This window comes from Pyxicephalus adspersus, chromosome 11 (assembly GCF_032062135.1).
Source record: "Pyxicephalus adspersus chromosome 11, UCB_Pads_2.0, whole genome shotgun sequence".
Taxonomy (NCBI): Eukaryota; Metazoa; Chordata; class Amphibia; order Anura; family Pyxicephalidae; genus Pyxicephalus; species Pyxicephalus adspersus.
The window spans coordinates 43,250,652-43,275,903 of NC_092868.1; the positions used below are offsets into that span (position 1 = coordinate 43,250,652).

The following is a 25,252-nucleotide window of genomic DNA, read 5'->3' on the forward strand; positions in this document are numbered from 1 at the left end:
ACTGCATATTCATTTTTATCTTGCTCAGGCATGTTTAGTTCTTAAAAATGTTGTACTGTACTGTAAATCAAGACTACAAATTTATCAGCTTTGTAAATATCACTTTTGCTATTCTGTACACAATCACCTTGGGCAGCCCTTTGAAATCTAATGAGCCACACATTCTTGATGGTATAGTTTATATCCCTGCTGCACTTACTGGCAAATGTAAGTTCACATAGTCACAGCACTCCACATATCTACCCTTTTTTTTGGGACACTCAATAAACAAGTGCTTGGCCATTAGTCCTGTGCAAACGAGAGTTTATTGAATGTTTTTTAGTAAAATTAAGGTTGCTGTAAGGAAAACATAGTAAAATTGGATGTATTTAGAGATGGATGTATGTACTACAAGGAATTGACTAGTGGTGGGCTAATGTACCTAAATGTAAGGTATTAAGCAGACATGGGTGAATATACTAAGAAGTGAGGTAAAAGATGTTAAATACTTTAAATCCTATTACAATTTGCCAACAGCAATGGAGACCTCCCGGTTTCTGTTAACAAGCAAGAACTTGGGCTTCTTGGACTAAACACTGCGACCCCTTTTTTAATATTGAGATGGGTAAAGTGCATAGCACGTTGGTTAATAATGGAGACAGAAAAGTGGTATGCACTCTCTATTATGAATGCGCCCCTGAGATTAAGCTTCAGAACAAATTGAAAACTTTTACAGTTTATTGTACAATAAATGGTCATGAAACCAATTCTTCCTCACCTATTGATTGCCGATTTGCATGTAAGGTCAAAACTGTACTCCCCAGCTTTTGGGGCTCCAAATATGATATCCAGTTTCATTGTCTCCAAGGGAAGCAGAGTTCCAAAACCATCATTGGGTTGAATGTCCACATACTGTAATTTAAAATAGAAAATTACTAGTTAGACATGGAAGATATAAAACTAGTTATAAACAAAAAGTATTTTTCTGCACAAAAAAGTATAGCAAGATCTTATCACAATCACCACGATCTTCTATAGGTTTTAACATGTCATTTAATTTAACAAGTTGTTTTCAGAATACTTAAATCTGCAACTTTCATTAGGTAATGCCTGGGGATGCTGTCTTGTTCATTTATTTCGCAGGGACACACATTCCATTGATGAAGGCTACAAGTGGCCATGTTGACACATATTACACAAGCATTTAATTGTGATGTTACTATCAGTAAGTCCTAAACAATGATGTGCAACTGACCCTAGAACAAAATCAGATTGACAGAAAAAGGTCTGAAAGTCTGAGGTGATCAGCAGCACAGAAATAAAAAATAGCATGATCGCCAGAAAGTGCCTTTATTTCTGCAGTTTTCACAACACCATTGACACTGACCATTCTGAAAAGTAGCCTGATACCTGAAATGATTGTTTTTTTATGACTTTTTGCCAGTTTATACATTATTACATCAATGCAGTCATGTTTGGGGAGACAGGGCCACTAGGGGGCGCTACGACTTGCACAGAAGTGGTGTGAGCCCTGAAAAGGGCCAAGGCCCAGAGTCTAAGCAGTGTTCAGATCTTCTGCAGAGCATCTAGTGGTGAGGATGTTGCGCTGCTAGTTACTGCCAGGTTGCGGTCCTTGGGCACATCAGGGTGATACATGGTACCAAATCACTAAGCGGGGAAATTGTCAAGGAAGGTCAGGGTGAAGGCAGGCAGCAAGCAAGAGAGGTTAGGTCAAAAGTTGGGGTCAAATACCAGGGATCCAGAAAATAGACAGCAGTGACACAGGGGCCACTGCAGACACAGGAAACACAGGAGACACTGGAAGCAACAGGAGGCACAGGTGACACAGGGATATCCACAGACAGACAGGAATACTGGAACAGCACAAGGAAATTGGCTGGGAAACAACAGACTGGACAACAACAGGTTAACACATGAGCTGGACAGGGGAAGCACTAAATTAACAAACAGGAGTACCGGAAATGCTCAGCAGAGCTGGGGACTCTGCACTGGTAGAGACACGTTGCACGAACGCTGAGTGCTGTGCCTGAGCTAGCTAAATAGCGAAGGGTGAATAGAGGCTATTTCCTGATTGGCCAAGAGGATGGGCGACACTGATAAAACTTGGACGAGCAGGTACGCCCAGGGTGAGAACTGTCCGCATGCGCAGGAGAGAGGCGCCTGCACCTTAGTGAGGAAGAGGTGTGTGTGAAAAATGCTATTTACATGCAGTTTTGCTACTATTGGCACTTTTGTTAGGTAGCATTCAACATGATAGCAACCTTTTAGATTGCCAAATAGCATTTGTGAATTTATTAGTGGAGGACACCACAGATCACATGGAGATCAGTGGTGTTTGTTTAAAACACCCTGATTGCCACTTTTGTCACTTTTCAAAACTGACAATTTCAGACATAATTAAAAAAGTGTTTTCAGCACCAAACAACATTGTACAAAATCTGATCACCCTTTCATAAATGTGCTGTTATAAAAGTGGCAATAAATGAAAAATAAAGAAGTGGTAATCTTTTTGAACCATATTCATGTGGATTTTATAGGCAAGTTATTACTGCCTTACTATTTCTTCTTGCCTTCAGGTATTATCTAATAAAAGAGTTTAAATCTCATTTGTTCCACTCAAGAAGTTCTGAGTATATCACAAGTTCCTCCATGGGCACAGCACTTGCAAAAAAAGGCCATGTATAGTAACCATAGGTTTACTGTAAATAATTACTGTGGCTGACTGTTAGTGGCTTTGGATGCAAACTCATCTGTATAGCTCTCAAAAAGTATATTGTCTGAGTTTAAACACAAAGAATGCTGTATGCAATAATGACCATACATAAACTATACCATACTAGATCCTTACCAACATACAAAATAGTACCTTAATCAATACATATAGTGATCTTCCAATTTTTGCATTCACTTTTTTTATTACTCTTCTAAATAGAATTCCAGTGGACAGAACAAGTGGCCATTTCAACATACATTACTCTTTTATGGTCATCTGTAGTCCCCATTTGGAAACCCACCCTGAGAAATGTCATGCATCCATCAATGGAGTGCATGTGTATAGGCAGATAGCTATAAAGATTCTGCAGGATATCAGCAACACACAAAAAACAAATATATATGAATATTTGATATTAACATTACAAAGGTGCTCCAATATGGTAATTTTGGGTGAGGCAGGCCAAAACACAATATCCGGGCAAGCATGTGTGGCATAAGAAGCAATTCTTTGGGTTGGTTTCTTCCTTGCCGATGAGTATTGTTTTCGCTCAGGTGAGAGATGCTGGCGCTGCCTGATAAACAATTACATGCTGTGAAGAACTGATCCCATTTAGAGCATCTTTTTTTTATTTTTATGACCGTAAAGCCAAACTTCCTGAAAGCCCAACTCTGTTTTAAGTGACCTCTACAAAAACAAATTAAATTAATTGAAAGTATACATACCCCCTCTTCCCCCAATAGCATTTTTAATCGCAGCAGCACTGTTAGCATAGGTGGAAATTAAGGTAAGTATAGCAGAGAAAGCATTTTTTTTTATTTTTAATACTGCTGGGATACTTTTCTAATTCAGAGCCTATTAGGATGTGGATCCACTGCTTGCAGACAATAGTGGGTAAAGTAGGCCATATGTGTTTATTGTGTGGGCAGGTGATGTGCAATTTGCATCCTAAAGCTATGTAAATGTAAGTAATTAGACCTTCAACCAAACCCACCCTCCTACTACTCAACCGCATTTCCAATTTTAAAGTGGGAGGTTTTGTAATTATTAAACAATTGTTTAGATAAATACTCCTAAAACACTTTATGTTTTCAGCACAAGAGTTTTCAGTATCACACAGTTCTTCAGATTCAATACAGTTTTAACTGATGATATGAATACAATACAAAAATACAAATCTATGATTTGGTTCTTAAAAACAAAAAGAAAAGGGAGCATTGGATTTTAGCAGGAAGAGTTATTATTGATTATTGAAATGAATTACCGTAATTTCCGGCGTATAAGACGACTGGGCGTATAAGATGACCCCCAACTTTTCCAGGTAAAATATAGAGTTTGGAATATACTCGCCGTATAAGACTACCCCTCTTCCAACGCACACCAAATAAAAATTAAAAGGCAGGGCACAGACAGCCAGGCGCTTTATTAAATGCCGGCAGACAGCCAGTGCCAGCCTACACTTCCCCTTTAAGGCGCGCTCCACACTTAACCCGAAGACGCGCAGCCCTCCGAGTCGAATGGGCGGGTTCTGGTAGAGAGCCAATCCACGCTCACGTTCTCCTCCTCGAGGTGCAGGAAGATGTGTGCAGCTTGCTTCCCCTTGCTTCATACTCCCCGCACAGAGCGGGGACTCGGCCGCGGCACCCCCCACCAAATGCACTGGACATATGAAGCAAGGGGAAGCAAGCTGCAGGTAAGTACCCATCCTATAAGACGACCCCTGACTTTGGCATAGATTTTTCGGGTTAAAAAGTCATCTTATAAGCTGGAAAATACGGTAGTAACGAACCAAGGACAAAAATGTTTTTTGTTCAGTAAAACATATATATTTCTACACTGGACATTTTTACATACTTGATAAAAAAAGATCAATGTTTTACTAATACTTTTTTTTTTTTTTTTTTTTTTTTACATTCTAGGTAATTAGGCACAAAAAGAAAGCCCATCCGTGCCAATCTTTGCTGGCCAATGTAAATGGGAAACCATATGTGGCTGTATGAGAAAAAGGTTAATTTATCCCCCTTCTGAATAATTTGTCTGTGTTGTGAATAGAAACAAACAGGAGACCAAATTGTATCAGGCTAATCAAAGCATAGCATTGTTAAAAAAATCAGAACCTTATGGCACATTTTAATGCAAATACTGTCTGCACAAGGAAGAAAACCTAAGCTTGGTCTAACCCCTTCTGTAACTCAATATTAATTAGTGAGAAAGCTCACTCAAAACCAGGTTAAAAGTGAGATGAGAATGATGTTTAACGTTTACTCAAATAACATGAATGCTTTTCACTTTTACTTTTTGCGTTTTCTAGTGACATTCTTGCAGATAATTAAACAAGGTAGCAGTAACCTAACAGCAGGCTCTTGATGAGACTTTCCTCAGTAAATTACTTTTTAGTTTATTAGAAAAGGGGCTTAAGGATGCAACCAGCCAATCGGCATCAACAGATGTACATTACAGCATCCCTTGAGACTACTATTGTTCACTGGCACCATGGGTGACTTCTTCCTTTGATAATGACAAGGCGAGTAGAGGTGGTGCAGCTGTACCTACAGGCATAGTTTGAAGATGACTGCTATAATTCTGTATGTTAAATAAAATTGAGATATTGTGGACTTTTTGGTGTTTATATATATTTAACAGGGAACCTGTATGAACATTGTCTGACCTATATACCTTTGCTTCAAAAGCTTACCTCTGGGATTCCTACAAAACCAAACTCTTGGGGTAGGATAGACTTGTTTGTTAGTTGAATGGATGTCTGAACTGACTCAAAGATGGTACAGTACCCAAAATCCACTTCAGTGGGATTGATTTCCAGATCCGATGTGGTTACAATAGCGTGAACGGTGAAGATAACAGGTCGGGTCTAAAAATATAATTGTAGAAAACATCAATACATCTTAGTTATATATGCATTGTTCTTCAATGTGAACCTTGCAGGTACAAAGTTGGGACTCAAAGTAAGCAGAAACAAAGTAACTGGTACCAGTCACAAGACATCTTGACTACATCGACAAAAAAATGCTATACATGCCTAAACCAGCCTGTCTGAAAAGTATTATCTATAACAGAAATGTTACTCATTTTATGTATTTAGTTATTCTGATATGAACTCTCCACAAGTGTACTTAGCTCACAGCATGCATGCTATTCGTTAATAGATATGCCTATTATTTCTCACAAAACTGCCATAGGATTCCTAACTTTTATTAATAGAATGTGATGTCTAAAGTATATCAGACTGATTTAGGCTACTTTTAATGCAGTGATTGGAAATAATGGGTTTTAAAAGAAACTTAAATAGCCCATCAAGATGATGATCACATTTTTAATCAACTCACTGATGCATGAAATGTGAAACTTAAAAAAGGTTTAACCCTACTCACTTTTTAAAAAAGATGAATGACCAGACTACAGAAATAGCTTCTCAAAACTGTAAAATGAATGGTAAAAAAAGAAAGGTGTAAAAGTGGAATTGTTGTCTATAGCAACATTTTTTTTAGTTACCATGCTTAATATATATCACACAGTTGGTAATTAATGACATCAGCCCCACTTTTGCCACAATCTTTTTTTGTTGCTCTGCTTGCATACATAAAGGGTATATATTCCAAACCACAATTTGAAGTCCTCCACTTACAGGAGGAGGGCTGAATAATGCTGGACTGTATAGGAGGTAAGTGATGCAGTTGAAGTTGTGTATATATATATACAGTGTATATATATATATATATATATATATATATATATATAGGCTGGGGGTCTGCGTTTTTTTTTATTTTAAATTGTATTTTTTTATTTTTCAAAATAACAAGAACAAAAAGGAGGATAGCAACACAAATAACATTAGCAGGTAAAATGATGGCATATAAAGTAATATGTTATATAATCAACAAGCAATTTTATCAAGCAAACTTATCAACAAGGTCATGCACCCTGCCTGTGTTCTATTGACTCGATATCCTTAACTCAAGCATACAGATCTGAGAATCCCGGGGGGAGGTCGATTTTCAATGTCTCGATATGAGTGAGGCATTTAGCCGCAGTCAAAACATGTGAAGCCAATTTTTTGCCAAGTTTAGGGAGGTTTTGTATGGGCAGGCCTAATCGATGCGTGACATAATTCATGGCTATGAGGATCCCAAATATTCCCTGCAGAAGGTCATTGATTAGTTTCCAGTATAGAGCTAAGATTGGGCATGTCCAGAATATATGGTACAATGGTGATTGTGAATAAAATCCTGATGAAAGGGCCATTTGTAGTCCCCAAATGTCATACCCCATTTGTGGTCCCCAAATGTGAACATGTAAATACATTTAAGCATTTTTATGGACAACAGCTTGTTGGGGTGCTGTCAAAGTTTTTTTTAGTTTTTTCACCATAAATCAAATCTGTTACACAAGTAGAAGGGAGGTAATATAGAGAGCACACTTATTTCTTATACTTGACCTATTTAATTGAATCTCCTATATTTGAGTGAATATTTCTATACCAAGAAAGCCGATACTCAACAAAAATGCACTGCAGGTAAACTTTCTTGGTACATATGTTAAAAAAGACAGCAAATGATTCGCTACCAGTTAATGTTAAGTAATACTCAATGTTTTTTAAATACTAAATACTGTATATAATTATACAAAAGACTGCTCCCCACATGGAGTAAATAGAAATTTATATTCAGGCATTCTCGTGAGAATTATGTTAATTTGTCTTCTACTGGTGACAGATAAAAAACATGTTCCAAAAATAAACAAAAATGTAAAATGTTGCCGATTACCAGCGCTTAAAAGTGATGGCTGCATTTTATTCTTTAATATACATCTGGTGATCCTACCAGTAATAAAATTCTTGCCCTAGGGTGACAATGCTTATATTCCCTATGGCGAAATAGTATTGACACCCTAAGACAGGACTAAAGAGCACCTTTCACATTCTCTAAAACATTGGGGGAGGTTTTTGCAGTTTCCAAGGAGACCTAAGAATAATGGTAAATCAGAATAGACAGCCCAGACAGGGAGCACAGGGAGTTATAAGCTCAAAAGACTTTCACCAGGGTTATCAGTTTTTTGTTTTTGCTTCCAAAAGGAAACTAAAAAATTAATTTCTTTGTTTATAGCTTTAAAGTGTATGAAAACTCTATCTGGAACACAATTCCTATGTGGTACAATATTCATATTTTGCCTTCATTATCTCTATATACTCACTATATAGAATAAGATTATCTTCTTAAAACGAGTTGGATTATCATTTACAGTACAAAATAGTTGCATTACAGTCAGTAAAAGTAGCAAGCAAGCTTCACCTATAGAAAGCACCAGTAAAATCCTTCATTAGGCATACCCTTAGTCGGTTTGTCTCCACAATATGTCTCAAAAAATTGGAGGCTACAAGGAAGCTACAATCAATCTCCACATAAAGAAGGTATTATTCCTCATATTTAATGTCTGATCACAAATAATAAAAAAAGGCCTTTGGATATGTTTTCTTGCTCATTCACAGAAAAACCTCACTGTCTGTCAAATACCTGAGAAGGAATAATCTTAGCCAAAGGCTGAAAAAATTTTTTTTTTTCAGTCACTGCTAGGTTTCATACAGAGACATAATAGAAAACCTCCACTTTGTCGATGGAAGCTGTTAAACCTAGCATTATCGTGACTGCGTTAATTGAGAGGACTAATGAGATAGGAAAGGATTCCTGAGATAACTGTAACAAAATAAAGCAATGGATTTCCTGGGTTAATTATCTGGGTATTAGCCGTTCTATACCTGTGAATTGGCTATTTAAGTCATACAGTATCTATGACTGTGAATCAGTCAAATTTCTATCACATCTGATAGAGAAGCCACATGCTGCTTGCTTTAAAGTGAACCTGCAAAAAAATGTTAGTGCTCACCGCAGCAGTAGGTGATCCGGAAGTCAGGCAGTGGATGAATCCACATGAAGAATCCAGAACAGGTTTAATAAACTAAATTATTTGGAATTGTTTCAATTTCTTATAGTCACATATCAATAACCTCTGTCTGGTATTTCCCTTTTGTTAAAACACAACTCCACCTGTATTCAATCTTAAAGAAAAGCTTTTGCTGCAGTACTTATCTCCCTAACAATGTTTTCTGTAGAATTACTGTTCTGTGGTCTAGGGATGGCTCCTCTTCGGACTGAATAGTCTCTACACTTCTGTGAACCCAGGCTTTAATAGAAAAAACCCTATAAATGTGTGTCATGCTCGTCTGGGCTCCGAAAGTTCCAGAACAGAACTATTCTCACATTCCAGGACTCCTCAGAATATAGGGGTAACAAACTCTTGGACACCGGTCCTCAAATCTAAGCATATAAGGTTTTTAGCATCTATAGGTCATAAAGTTTTTAATACGCATCAAAGCAGATGTATATATATATATATATATATATATATATATATATATATATTGTGAGGGGGTTACGCACAGGATCGCCTTTGCTGGGGCCAAAGGACACCTGTCTGGTTCCTCCAACTCAGATCACACACCAAGGTATCAGCCTTAAGCTGGCTTGCAGCCAGTCTTATTGAAGGTTGCAGATAAAATAACAAAACAGCAAAAGAAAACCTTGCCTGTCCGGCACTTACTATACATCAGATGTCCCTGTCTATCAGCTGGAGGGCTTCTCCCTGTCAGCTCAAAACCAAGCTTCCAGCAACCTTCTACTCACTTTTGAGCTCACTCACAGAGACCAACTTGAGCTCACTCACACAGACCACCTGTCTGTGTCCCCAAGCAGAGAGCTACTCACACAGACCACCTGTCTGTGTCTCCAAGCAGAACTCCTCACACAGACCCCTGTCTGTGTCTCTCCAAGCAGAGCTCACTCACACAGTCCACCTGTCTGTGTCTCCAAATAGAGATGAACTACTGACTGAACTCTTGGCTCTATGTTATATCCCCACCCTCAGTGCTTCTTCATTAATTATCTCACAGGTGAGAGTCTTCCACCTGCTACTTCACACAGGAATCTTGGGTAAATATATAGCCCTTCCACCATAATATATATATAACACATTATATTTTATGTCTATATATATATATATATATATATATATATAAATTTAGATTTAGAAATTAAACTGACCTGATCAACCACGGATATTGTCACAGGGACCTCCAATACTCCAGTCTCTTTATCAAAATATTTACCGGCATCTTCAAAAAGAGAGAGTCTGAAAAACAATAAAATATAAGTTACGGACAAGTATAAAGATATACTTTATAAAGTTGATACATAACTAGATTACAGCTGTCTGTAATTTATCATCATGTATCATGTTCACAATATGCTATCATGTAGAAACTTAATTTGCCCAAGACTGTAATAATGCAGAACTGTAATAATAAATACATTATTAAACATGTATTATGACTAGACTTGCCATTAGCCTATTGCAGTCTCTGCACAGCAAAGTTTAGACAAGGCATGGGAAAAGCAGCACAAATGGCCAAACCGAAACATGCTGATAAATGGACACACAAGAGTTTCAAAGACAAACCCATCAGTCCATATTTACAGGTCAGAGAAGGGACAAGGCCTGTAAGTTTTATTTAACTGCAACAGAGAAAAATCAGGTCTCCTGCCCTGCCAAACAGAACTGAATGGTACAACTGTGTAAATCTCAGGAATGGATAAAATACAATTTCTTTAGCGGGAAAGGAATCAGTTCTGATTTACTAAAGCTCTTTAAGACTGGAGAAGATTATCACGGAGAACATGAGTGATCCAACAAACCTGGAATAGGTATGGTCCAGGATTGAAAACATTTTGTAACGTATTCTTTGTAGAAAGGGAAACAAGCTCCAAAAGCAAAACCCAAGGTTAGTAAATGTTTGCTAAGCCTTAGTTACAAGTCATATGGTTGAGAGAGGAAGAAAAGCAGGCTTGTTGTGCAAACCTAAAAAGGCAAAATTTGTTACATAAAGTGTTGAAATAAAGGTTATTAACATATGTGGTGGGCTTCCTATAATAGGACATCATGCCCATGTTACATCACAGAGGTTATATAATATCAATTGTTAAAAACATCAACGGTGTCTCGTTTCCCGATGCGTTTCGCACATAGGCTTCAACAGGGGATGTAGAGATTTTGCATTGATATGGTTATGTAACCAGAGGGTAAAAGAAGTTAAGATCAACTCTCCTAGGGTTAGGATTAAAGGGTCGCTGGCTACTAGCTCCCTGAGCCTTGGACTTGGGTTGTAGTAAGGTCCTTTGGAGGTTGACTAGATGTTTATGTTTTTTCCAGATAATTACCGTATTTTTTGCCGTATAAGACGCACTTTTTCTTCCCCAAAACTGGGGGGGGGGGGAAAGTTGGTGCGTCTTATTCGACAAATGTGTTATAAAATAATTAAAATAAGATACTCACCCGATACCCGATCCTGCGTGTCTCCTCTCCTCGCTGGCTGCAGCGTGTGTCTCCTCTCCTCGCTGGCTGCAGCGTGTGTCTCCTCTCCTCGCTGGCTGCAGCGTGTGTCTCCTCTCCTCGCTGGCTGCAGCGTGTCCCCTCCTGGCTGCAGTGCAGAGCGCAAGAAGCCGGCACAGCGCCCCCTGCTGATCCCTGCCCTAACTGCCGTACAGTGGAAAAAAAGGTAAGAACGGCACAGAGTGATCAGAAGGGGAATTTGAATGGCAGAGTAATCAGAAGGGGAATTTGAATGGCACAGAGTGATCAGAAAGGGAATTTGAATGGCACAGAGTGATCAGAAAGGGAGTTTGAATGGCACATGAGTGATCAGAAGGGGAATAATCTTTCAGAATCTTTTTTTTCTAGATTTTCCTCCTTTAAAATTGGGTGCGTCTTATATTCCGGAGCGTCTTATATGGCGAAAAAAACGGTAGTTTTCATTTGCTATTCAGGTCAATATATACTAGATATTCTAATTACTGTGATTTTTGACGTTGGTGGAAAGTGTGAGGGACAAGATGTCTGTAGCCGGTCAAGATTACAACAACAAGCCTGCTTTTCTTCCTCTCTCAACTATAGAACTTATTCTTTGATTGTAAGCTCTTTTGGGTAGGGTCCTCCCCTCCTCCTGTGCCATGGTTTGCATCTGTCCGTCATTTACAACCAATATTTAATGTACAATATACAGAATGTGTATCCTGCGTTTGTTGGTGATTTATGAATACAGTTTAAAAATATTAGGAAGATTTTTTAAAAAGAAATCCATTCCAGGTTTGGAGGATCACCCAGGTCCACCCATAATAATCTATCTTCTCCAGTCTTTGAGAGCTTTATTAAATCAGGTTCAGCATTTCTTCTCACTTTGTTTACTATTTAAATACAAATTCATTATGTGTTTGAGGTACTTCAAAACACAACTCAAGGAACATGCTAGCAACTTGAGGAACAGCTAGTGACATGACTAAGGACTTTTTACAGCTCTGCGTAATATGATGGCGCTATATGAATAATATGACATAATACCAGACCTTGGTTTGATATGTTCACTATAAGTTCACTATATATGTATTTTTTATGTTTTTAACTGTTTGCGTGCAATAAAGCTTTAAGAAAAGTATATCTCACATAGGATTGATAAACCAAACATTTTGTGTTTTATTATTAAAAATTATACTTTTATTTTAATCTTCTGAACCTCCTTAAAAATTTAAATTAAATTTCTCCTTTGTAACCAAAATAAATTATGGGCGCCTTTCTATACCTATTTTTGTATATGATCCCCCTAGCAATGTAAGCTCAATGTAATTCATACGTTTGCAAAGCCAGAGGTAGGGCTGCAGACATCCCGAAATCAGTGATAAAATTTGATAATTTTGATATACAGTATATTTTGATTATTAGTATATGATTGGCTGAACAGATTTACAGAATCACAAATATTTCTGGAAGGTGGACAGTTTCTGTATAGGTATTCCAAGTTTTGCATTAAAAGAAACAGTAGCAGTTGTGCTTATTTACTGTACTAATAGCAACAACTACTTGCCAGGTCCATTGCATACATTTCATGAAATTTCACGTAGATATTTTTGCATTGCACTGAAAATAATTTCTAGTACCGGGTAATACATACATGCTATTAAAATAGATACACATATGGGTTTAAATTTACAGAACATGGAACCAGAACCATTCTTAGAGTTATGATTCTGGCTTCATTTGTTATGCCACCTGCCTATGCTGATGTACAAATTCAACCTGCATCCAAAGTTAATTAAACACACAAACGCCAGCCCAACATTTACAAGCTGTTCTCCTTCTTGGGGGCTGCACTTCAAACTCAACAGCAATTTCTCTGTCCATATGTCACCTTGATCCGACAAACTGTTCATTACAACCTCAAGCATATCTAATAAGAGGACCTCCATGTTTTTTACAGGGAATAAACAATTAACCATGGAGTATTGAGATAAATAATAATCACTATGAATTATTATCTCTTTACATTATTATTTCTTTACTGTACATTATTTTGCCAGTTTATCAAAATCTAATATTTACAGGAAAGGAGCATTTCAGGTAATAGGACACATTCTTGTGATCACTGTAATAATATTAATATCAACTCAACACATATATACTATTAAAAATAATGTGATGCATATCCTTAAAGCAGTGTTTGTCAACCTTTTTGACTTGGAGGATTTCTGAAAAATTTTACAGGTCTTCAGGGAACCTCTGCTAGAATTACTATATCCGCAGCTTACAGTATATTAGTGTGGTTGGTGATCAGTAGGTAGAATGCCTCTTACATTGATGGCCATTGGGAAGAATGTCACCCTTACAGATAGCCAACAAGATGATTGGTATCTAATCAAACTGACCTGAGAGTCACAAACTGCTCATTGCTCAGGGAACCCCTAGCTACCTCTGGAGGAACCATAGGGTACCACAGAGAAACACCACCTTAAAGCGATGCTCTCACAGGCTCAACCAAATTAGAAATGCAGTACCCTAAGAAGAATGTAGGTTTATAGATTTATGTCCAATGACCCATTTTGTAAAACTGTACTCTGTAGCAGAGCACCCAGAACCAATTTGATTCCATATTTCCTGGTGTGTGGAATAGTGTCCGCCCTGCTGTCGGCTACGGTTCCTAATGCAGAACCCAAAATCACATTCCTGTCCTGCTGTTACTAGGGATCATTAGGAGGAACCAAAAGAACCACAATTTGATAATTGTAAGTTGTCATATCAGCACCAAGAGCTCTTCTACAAAATGAATGAAAGATTTTTTCTCAGGATAATGTCTTTCTAATTTTGTTGACCTTCTGATTGGGTTGTGTTAATGTTCAATAGAATGGCACAAGTTGCAAAAGGAAGAAGGGCCAAGCATACAATTCATGGGATGAGGCAAGTCTTTTTATCATAAAACATAACAGCCCCTGTGGCTCACTGAAACATTACATATCTGTAGGGAGCAATGGATGCCAGCATTTAAATGATGTACAGATCCAAGTTACTTAAGATCAGAGTACACAAGCTGCAAGGAGACTGAAGAACTGAGATCTGTTGGGTGCAGGACTGAGATTACGTGGCTGTTGGTAGAGGACCAGGATCTCCAGAGTGAAGAGTGTACCTTTTTAGAACTCCAATCCAAAGTCTGTTTACATGAAGCCAAAATTAGGTAATGTCTGCTAAATTATGTTCCAACATAATAGACTGTCCCGAAACTTCCACCTGAACCAGAATTAATTTCTATTCCTCTTGTAAAGTGTTATCCACAATTCATTTCTTGAACGTAAGAACACTTGTATTAATCCCTTAATTTGGTAATACACATCAGAGAATGTAAATGGTTTAAATGACAGCCTTTTTACAGAAAGAAATATAATAATTTCATGCCCCGGCTTCAAACCTGACTCAGCTCATTATCGAGCTAATTGTAAACCAGCCCATCTATTATTCAGTGTTTCACGCTACAGTGCTTGGACCTCATAATGAAATTTGAGAGACATGAAGAAGCCTAACGCTAGCCAAGTACAATCCTTCACATACGTGCAGTAGGTACATAGTGTTTTGTAATTTTTTTATATTTGAATTGGGGAAATTCAGACCATTGTATCTAACTGTTCAAAGTAGCTCCATAGTTTATCCAAAACTATAATACTACATTTCTAGAAATAGAAGGACAACAAAATCAGATGTAACAATACATAAGTTTCTATACACTAAAATGTCATTACATTACCCAGTGCTTGATTCTGTAATAAAATAATGGTAATGTGTTACCCTTTTCTATACTGAAAAACAACACCTCATATTCAGAGACACAGACATCTCAGAATGAATTGCTGTGCTGTCCTCTGCTGTCTTCCTTAGGAATGCCGGCCAGCTAACTAACTCTACTGCAAATTTCTGAAAGAAGGACTTGCAGGATTTTTCTACCTTCGACCATATATATTCAGCCTGTTCAACTTTATCATTACCATCCCTGAAGAAGCCAAAAGGTGAAATGTGTTGAGAAAAAAAGCAAAGGTTGATAATTTAAAAACTCCCAGCAGCCTTTTGTATTTTCTTTCTATCCTTAGCATCTATTGTTAGGCTGTGCACAGATGGAGGGGATTCTAGAGTCTGATCAGCTCCTGCCTCAGTCCTGCACTGCCATTGGCTGTTGGGACTTTATTGGCTCTCTGCTCCCACCAGTGCCTGTTGTAGCGTTAAGCTAGGCTGACTTGGTGCTGGTGTGTTTTCGTGTGGTTTACTGTTCCTGACCTTGCCTGTTCCTGACCTATCAATAAAACGCATACTCTGCTTGTGTTTTGCCCTTTTGTACTTCGTTTGGTGGACAGATATTCTGTCTCCTCTGCTCTGTATTCTGGATCTGTCTCCGTTGGAATCTTGGTACTGCTTTATCTGTGGGCTCTTGACTTGCTGCCAGTTCATCCCCAGACACCATCCCTTGCGCAGTATGTCCTAGGGGTAACCGAGTGCTGAGACACACAACCAGTGTCCCGAGACTGAGCGGGGGCTTACTAAAGGTGAAGACTGCGGAGTTAGATTTGGGGACTGGTGTCTTGTGAGGACTGGTGCTAACCAGGGCCTTACATCTACTCTGAGACATTAATTTATACCAGCTATACCTTTTTTTACTTTTCTACTGTGTGGAATACTTACTGTGTGGAATACCTACTGTGTGGATGCCCACTTGCTAAGGTGCATTTTAAGGCTGTTATAAAGACAACTGTTATTTTGCAACAAAGCTGAATAACATAATATCTTCCTACATAGCCCTCTTCTGTCTGCATTAGATGAAATGAGATTTCTAATTGTGCCAAATATGTGAAAAAAATAAAAAAAGGGGAATATTAACAGTTTACCTTACTGTGTAGCATCTTTAAATCAAATTCTATTTCATTCAGGAAAGGAAAGCTTGCAGATGTAGGGGTGTTGTGACAGAGTAGAATGGCACTATCAAGGTATAGGAATGGTGACAGAGGAGAAGAGAATTACCAGGTCACTGCCTGCAGATCTGCCTTCTCCTTACAGTTCACTACTCTTTCTCAGGACTTCCTATGGGAGTTTTGACATCTCAGATAATATGTGCTTATATTTCAGAGAATTACCTTAAGATTTAAACAAAATATAATGAAAAAATCTTCAGATTGATTGTATCCCTGTGACAAAGATAGCTCCAAACACATAGGGCCCCATTTAATAAGGTTCTCCAAGGCTGGAGAGGATAGACTGTCATGATAGAACCTGGGTGACCCAGCAAACCCGGAATGGACCTGGCCCAGGACTGAAAACATTTGCCAGCTAATAGTAAATGATTTTTAAAGAAATCCATTCCAGGACTGCTGGACTGCTGGATCAAAGTTCTCCCATGATAGTCTACCTTCTCCAGTCTTGGAGAGATTCAATAGATCAAGCCACTTGTCCTATGTGGAGGAACTTGAGCGGCTAAAGTTTAGACAGGTGCACGACCCTACTGTACACATTTGGGATAAATAGAAAAGAGACGACTCCAACATCCAGACATAATCTTACAAATGCTATTTTGAGTAAGCACAAATTTACCCCAACTCTTCAAAATCCCATGGAAAGTCTTCCTTCAAAAATATAGGCTATTATAAATACAAAAGGCTGGATGGACGCTGAAGTATATATACCGTAATACTCATTTTAAAATTACATGTCCAGAGTGCCTATAGCTTTCATAATTGAGTGTCTACAAATATTTGGCCACACAACATACCAATAACCAATACATAAGTGTCTAACAGAGTGACCATTCAATAACAAAAAAGGCAGAACATCTATAATAAACTTCAGTGATGTAAATATTCTATCTACAGAGATGATGCTAATTTATTACAAGTGGCAAACTTTTAACTGTATAACAGAAAAGTAAAAATACTACAAAGTAAACAAATTGCTTTTATATGCCACATATCTTTGATTAGTTGCATCCTGCTAATTACACCAGCCATCAACAATCATGTCATTTGAAAGCCATGGAAAAAGACAGGCTGTTGTATAAATTACTGCAACATGCCTAAATACAGCTTGGTAATTCATTGGGAAGACAACCAAGTTCTGGCAGCACCAGTTTTATTTCTTGTTCAAAGCTATAAACTTCATGTTTTCTGAGGATCTAGCACTTTTAAGGGTAGCGAACAATCCTGAAAAGCTGCAGAGTTGTCACTTAGCGTCCTGTATTAATCACCTGCAGCACAACACTCTGGGTTCCTATAAATATTCCTCCCGAGTAAGGCTGCTCGATGAGTCTTTAAATAAAAACGTTGAGCAAAAAGTCATCAGCTGAGCCAAGAACACAAAGTAATCCATCGTGATGGTATTCCACCCAAGCATTGAGCTTGCTGAAATGAACGCAGATCCCTTGTGTGCCGAGACAACAAACTTTTTCTTTACAAACTGGCACCTAGACCTGCACAGTCAGGGAACAGTTGAGACTGTGGATCATATACCCATACAGATGTGAATTGTGTAAGCAGAAGTCATTTTTTTTAACTCAAGCAAACTGTCAAGCAAATCAAGCTGTATAAATTTTAGCAACATTGGTAAAAGTTATGTCACAAGTTGAGTGAAAGGCTAATAATTATTTGTATTATTAGTAAAATGTTGGCATTTCTAATTAGCTTTATATTTGTATGTGCAGGGTTGTTGTGCCTTTTAAGGGTGTGGGGTAGATGCTCCATAGGTATGTACTGTGAACTAGACTGTTGGGGGGGGTATGTTGGCTTGGGATAGATACACTGTTAGGTGAACTTTGTCTTCAAATGCAAGGAGGTTAGGTGTCTAGGAGGCAATGGGCTGTGAGCAGGGGGATGCCTTGTAAGTGGGTGTAAGGTGGCCAGGGATTGATACCATGTGCTAGCGGAAGAGTGGATGATTTTATGTGAGCAGAATTAGAGGTTGTTGACTGGCGAGTAATGAGCATCTGGTATTGATAGGGTACCCTGTGGGTGGTGGGTTAGGTGGCTGGGGTAAGATATCCTGGACATTTGCTTTTTGATGAGTAAGATATCATATTCTCCCATGACCGGTATTTAGCTCATCTACTCCTTCCTCCTTCTCACTATTCTATCCCCATTCCCAAGTCACAGTGAGTATCCAGCACATCTATCTCCCCACCCATTAACAGCAGGTATCCAGCACATCAACCCCTCTATCCTACAGCAGAATTCCAGCACAAAATACCCTACCTCCCCAATTACAGCAGGCATCATATCTACCCCCCTCCCCCCTCACACACACACACACACACACACACTCACTAAGTATACAGCACATTTATATTTGTATTAATGGTAAAACATTGACACCATCAAAAGATTCACATCAATCTAGCAATGTAATCATTACATTTTAAAGCAAAATTTTAGGCAAAAGTTAAAAACAATTTATGCAAGTATGTGTTCATTAAGAAATCATTTAATGTATATTTAAAAAGCAATTAGTGAAAGCACCTAAATATGACTTGATATTGTCCTCTTGCTGCCCCATGTACAGAAGACTGGACTCAAAGGGGGAGAAGCAGGACAAAAACCCAGAGAGTTGTGCTGCAGTTCTTGTATGCATGTAGATGAGAGAAGAGTGAGAGAACATTTACAGAACAGAAACTATTCACATGCTTGCTGATTGAGCCATGTTCATTCAGCATTCAGATATTCTTAAATGAAAATTTCAGTCTCGGTAAGATTTGTTTATGATATCTGAAATACAGTCAGTGTTACATTTGATGACACAAGTGCTTTGAAAAAGTCACTGTTTTCAAAAGACAATTGTACTGATCATAATCCAATGATTTCTAGGAGGACACACTGTTTTCAAACCCAATTCCAATATTCATATTTACTGTAAATGGAGTTTAGCTTAGATTATTGAATGAATTAGGTGAATATTTTACTCTGAAGTAGGTGGCCGAAAGCTGGAAAGTTTTCTGAGGAATCCTAAAAAGAAAGAGACTATTGTATGTGTATACTCATACCTTTTCGTTGTTTTGGATAGTGGTTAACAGTAAGATAGGTACTGTTGTCTTTGTCCCTGTAAGGGAGATTTATTCTCCCTGTTTGGACAGAACATAAAGGAAAATCCTGAATCTTGAGTTGTTATCAGAACAGGAATAGGGAGGAAATCTTCCAACAGGGACATTTGTTCAAGTGACAGCTTTCACATTGCAGATTTCCTCTTACTTCCTGCTACATCTCCAGTAAAGGAAGTTAAGAAAATTATCTGAAAATGGACACAATGGATCTGATTTTAAAGCTCTCTAAGGCTGGAGAGAATACACTTTCAGCAGTGAAGCTGGGTGATTCAGCAAACCTGAAATGGATTGAAAATGCTTGCTAACAATAGCAAATAACATTTAGGAAACCCATTCCAGATTTTCTGGATCACCCAGCTTCACTGCTGAAGGAGTATTCTCTCCAACCTTGGAAGAGCTTTAGTAAATTAGCCCCAATGTGCCTAAATGGCCCAATGAGCAAATGCATCGAATCCTGGACCTGATCCATTCTAGGTTTGCTGGATCACCCAGCTTCACTGATGAAAGTGTATTCTCTCTGGCATTGGGAAGCTTTAATAAATCAGGGCCAAGGGGTTTGATTTATTAAAGCTCCCTAATACTGGAGAAAATTGACTGTTTTAGGAGAACCTAGTGATAAAGAAAACCTGAAATCTATTTCTTAAAAGTAATTTGCTAATAATTGGCAAATGTTTTCAAACAAAGACCAGGGCCATTCCAGTTTTGTTGGATCATCCATGTTCTCCCATGTTAGTCTATCTTCTCCAGTCTTGGAGAGCTTTAATAATCAATCTAAACTGTGAAAAATCAAGCACCAAGGCTTATAATAAAAAGTTTTGTTTTTACATAAACTTTAATGTAATCATTAATCGTATACCTGAACCATCAATTTAGGGTGGACTGTGCCTTTAAACTGGAAGGTCACAGTCATGAATTTATATGTTTTCTCCAGCAAATCTTTGTATCATATTCGGTTACTAAACTATTTCACAGACTTGTAATTCAAAAACTCATTTTTCTCCCCCTAGAGGTCTAATTTACAATATGTGCGTAAAACATTGCTGCTAAACCATTCAAAGAGCTATTTAATAAAATGAAAGTTGATTTACTCCCCCTCTATGAACCAAACCTGATTTTTAAGAGAACTGTACAATGTGTGATTAGGATCTCATTTCACTGCACTGGCGTTTATCTTTGAATTTTAATAAAACTTCAGAGTAGTGCTGGGTAATGCTTTAAAGCCCATAAATGCTCAATTTGTGTAAAAAATGTTCATCTGTTTGGCTAATGTTAACAGACTAGGAGCTCTGCAATGATTTAACAGATGAAAGTCTGGCTTGCTCTTAATGCAGTATCCCACAATAGCAAAAAAAGACAAATACTTAGTAAAATGTTTCTAAGAATAATGTACAGAAATTAAATGACTAAAGCTGATCTCCAGACCTCTATTCACTCTTGCACAGTTCTCAAAATAACATTCCTGTACTAAAAATTCTTTCTCTGATCTGTAAGTGTCTCAAGTGTGCATTAGGAGCTGTGGCAAATCACAGAGACTGACATACATTCAATAGCTGGAGAATCTTCGCACCCTTTCCTCCTTAGTGTTACTGTCTTTGACCGACACCTTTCATTCACCTGATTTCAGTTATTTTAATCACAAAAGCTTAGTATCACTTTTGAACATTACCCAGGGTGGGTTACCAAGAAACCTCGGCTGATTTTATAAAATTCTTTTCTTGTCTACGGTGTTGTTTCATTTTTTTGCCTTTGATTGCACTCGGCCAATTGCCTTACGTTTTCTCTAAGGCATTATTACAGGCCAGAAATTTGTAAAAGAGTCCAAAAAAAGTATGTAAAAATATAGGCAAAAGGCACACTGTCACTGAGCAACACATACACACATACATACATGCAAATATACCTCTGACTAATACCACAGCGCTGTACAAAGATCAGCGGTGCACTCACATGAGTCTGAGTCATATGTCTAGCAAGTTTGGTTTAAATGTGTTGATGCGTTTCTGAGTGATTACATACATAAATAAATACATCCAATTTTATATATATATACATTTATATACCTCTGACATAAACCACGACGCTGTACAAAGATCAGCGGTGTCATATGTCTAGCAAGTTTAGTTTAAATGTGTCCATGCGTTTCTGAGTGATGGTGGAACATTGAAATTTGGTTGAAATGTCTCCATGCGTTTCCTAGTGATGACATACACACATCCAAATATAGCTCTGACATATAGCACATCGCTGTACAAAGATGACTGGTGCACTCACATGTGTCATTTATACAGCAAGTTTGGTTGAAATGTCTTCACGTGTTTTTGACTGATGGTGGAACACACACACACACACACACACGAGATGCAAATGACAGACAAATACAGACATTGACTCAGGAAAATGAGGGGACCCTGCCTCAGAAGACCTTACAATCTAGGAGGTGGGGTAAGTAACACACAATAGGAGGGGAGATATGTGCTGGAGGTCAGTAGTGAGGGCTTTAAAATACAGAAAAAGAAAGGCAAGTAGGCAAGTGTGAAAAAATGGGTTTTGAGTACTCTTTTAAAGGAGCAGAAAGTAGGTGCAAGCTGAAAAGGATGAGGAAGACCATTACAGAGAGTCAGGGCAGCTCTAGAAAAGTCTTGAAGCTGTGCGTGTGATGAGGTTATGAGTGAGGAAGTCAGTAGTATGTCATTGGAGAAGTGAAGAGAGCGGCTTTTTACCAGGTCAGAAATGTAAGTGGGACAAGAACTGTAGAAAGATTTATTCGCAAAGCACAGCAGCTTGAATTTGATTCTAAGGTGAAATGGAAGCCAATGAAGAGAACTGCAAAGATAGGCAGCAGAAGAGGAATAGTGGGAAGGATGGATGAGTCTGGCTGTACCATTCATAGAAGATTGTAGAGGAGAGAGTCAGGTTGGAATACCAGAGAGGAGGAGCTTATAGTAGTCAGGACGAGAGATAAGAGCATGTACAAGGCGTTTGGTGCTCTCTGCGGACAGGTAGGGGTGGATTTTGGTGATGTTGCATAGGTGAAAATGACAGGACATGGAAATGTTCTGAATATGGGGGGTAAATGAGAGGGCAGAATCAAAGGTGACGCCAAGACAATGTGCCTGAGGGGAGGAATTAATAACAGTGTTGTTGACAGTTAGGAATATGTCAGGTGGAGATTTGGAATTCGAGGGGGGGAGGGGGTGAAGAGTTTGGTTTTATCCAGGTTGAGTTTCAGGAATCGGTCAGACATCCATGATGAGATTTATGACAGGCAGCATGAGACCTTATCCAGGACTGAAGGAGACAGGTCAGGGGTGGACAGATAGATTTGAGTGTCATCAGCATACTTGATAGTACTGTAAGCCAAAGGAGGATATGAGACTACCGAGGGAGTACAGAGAAAAGAGAACCGGTCCAAGGACTGATCTCCGGGGAAAACCAACAGGGAGGAGAGTTGGAGAGGAGGAATTACCATTGAAAGAAAATTGAAAGGAGCGGTCAGACAGGTAGGAAGCAAACAAGACAGGTAGTGTCACTGATACCAAAGGAACGCATGATTTGGATGAGAAGGGAGTGATCAACAGTGTCAAAAGCAGAGGAAAGATCAAAGAAAAAAGAGGAGGGAAAAGTTGCCTTGGGACTTAGCTCTGTGGAGGTCATTTGCCACTTTAATAGGAGCTGTTTTGGTGCAATGGGCAGCTCGAAAGCCAGATTGGAGAGGGTCAAGGAGACAGTTGGTGCTCAGGTAATCGGTGAGTCTTTTGTAGACAAGGCGCTCAAGAAGTATGGAAACATATGGGAGAAAGGAGATAGGATAGCAGCTAGACGGTACGGAGGTGTCTAGAGAGGAATTATTCAGGATAGGGAGAAAAATGGCATGTTTGAAAGCAAAGAGGCAGATACAAGTAGAAGGGGAGAGATTGAATAGATCAGTAAGGTCGGGGGCCAGGGCGGAGGAATGGGCATGGAGTAGATCAGAGGGAATTGGGTCAAGTGGACAGGTAGTAGATGGAGATGATGAAGCCATACAGCCGCATGCCACCTCCTACCCTCCATCAGCTATGATCTGTATGTATTTAATAGAGAAACACTGAGACCCTTTAATGATGTCATTAGGTCTAAAATAAGTTACCTAAAAAAAAATTAAGCATTTTAGGAACCTTTCAGAAAAAATGGTATATTGTGGCACTTTTGTAGTGTTACCTAGGAGTGTTGGGGTTTGAATTTAAACACAGCTTCTTCTGAGAGCAAATTGGTGCATATTTTTTAGCAAAATATCAGAATAAGGTAATATTACAAACAGAATGTTAAATATTCCTGTGACTTTGCCATCAATGCTCTCTAATTCTGCCACTTATCCAATGTCTATCTCCTATAAATTCTGCCAGTACTGCAGGCCAGCCATTCCAGCAACCAAAACCCAGCTGTAATTTTTCTACCAAGTTTGGAAAATGAAACCCAATACTTCCCTGTTTATCCAGAAAGACACCAAAGATTTTCTCTCTGTTGCCTTTATAAATCAGTCTGAGATTAGTTTAAGATTTGAGAGAGAACATACCTGGGTATAAATTTGAGCTGTACACTGAAGGTCGACTGGGCCTGGATAAAACCAGTCTTTGGCAGAAGCTCCATGTGGTTTCTGAGTTCTTTGCACACTTCAAACTTTAGACGAAGAGCAGTTGTTGCCCTGAAAAATTAGAAAAGAATGTGAAAAGAATATGATCTAGCGTTTCACATGTGGATCCACTTTTGTTTTTAATTTCTATTTCAACACAATACACAAAGTGTTAGATCAATTTTCTCATATTTGAATATTCCCTAAACATATAAAGGATAACTTTGCTTTTTAATGAATTAGTCCTGTAAGCAACCTCCCCATTCTCTTAGTGCAGATCATCTGGTACCTTAACAACCTGAGCGTTAGCATGCAAAACTTTCTGGACAATAGACCTGCATGTCTGATCCCTGCTCTCTCTTTCTATTCCCACACACCCAAACACCAGGAACTCCACACTTACAGCTTATTTAAAGCACAGAATTGCAATCGATTTGCTGTCAGAACCTTGATACCCAAAGTATGGGGATCTAATCTGCTAATAGTTTACTTGTCCAGAGAGAGGTGTTTTCAAGTGTCTGACTGAGATCAAAGGAGGAGTGTTTACTTTTGGAAGCTGCGCATGTAGAGTGTCCCCAGAATGATGCCAAGTTATACACTGATTGATGCAGTGATACCATTGACCATTCTGTTTCCATGCTGGAGGGTTTGAGAGCCTAGACTTGAGTAAGGAAGACTGTGTTTTTCCAATGGATGATGCACAAGGAGAATGATCACGGGAAGAGATTGGGAGATTTAAAGTTCAGATAGACTATAGAAGTGATATTCTGGTCATTTCAGTTCAGTGAGTTCATTCGCATTATTTGGTCGGATGGATGAAAAGATTTAACTGATGATATGTTTACATGGACTGAGTCTTAAGAAGATTATTTAGGTGTTTCAGATATAACTCACTGGGACTTAATTTTGGTTGGTTTTTGGGCAGCTGATTTAAAAATGTATTGATATAGAAGGAATATCACTACCCTCTTTTGGGCTGCTATGGATTTTTACTGAGTGAAAAAAAGTTGTTATTATAACTTTCTGGCTGGCTCTTCGTGCTACTGGACAAATATGACATAGCCCAAATCATCCTTATTGGTAAGCCAAACTTGTGGTGGGGCTCTATTCACAGTACAACCTAGTATACAGTGTCTTTCATGTTTAATCTACTAACTAAACTCTACTAGATTTACTGTATTGCAAGAAGTACTGAAGTATAGAGAATATGTCATATAAGATGCTAGTTATAGTAAAGTAGCATTGTTAAGGTCTCTGTGGAAGGAAGGTAAAAAAAGGGGGGCTTGGGATCTCATACTGAGGAACATGAGAATTGTATAGAAAACTAGAAAGTAGATTTAGAGGTAGTCAACTAAAACAGGGTTACTAAATATGTTTAGTTAACAGAATTGAGGCTAACAACCATATGCAACAAGGCCTATTG

At 38.5% G+C, this 25,252-nt stretch overlaps 1 protein-coding gene across 2 annotated transcripts in view; it reads right to left on the minus strand.

Annotated features, from left to right (window-relative positions):
* Positions 1 to 25,252, minus strand: part of CFAP74 (cilia and flagella associated protein 74) — an 83,872-nt gene that overhangs the window by 19,811 nt on the left and 38,809 nt on the right. For both annotated transcript variants that reach the window (XM_072425653.1, XM_072425651.1), the window contains exons 22-25: positions 23,773 to 23,901; positions 9,826 to 9,913; positions 5,409 to 5,582; positions 758 to 891 (exon numbers count right to left, since the gene is read on the minus strand). In XM_072425653.1, the coding sequence (XP_072281754.1) occupies positions 758 to 891; positions 5,409 to 5,582; positions 9,826 to 9,913; positions 23,773 to 23,901 (525 nt within the window). The remainder of the gene's footprint in view (positions 1 to 757; positions 892 to 5,408; positions 5,583 to 9,825; positions 9,914 to 23,772; positions 23,902 to 25,252) is intronic.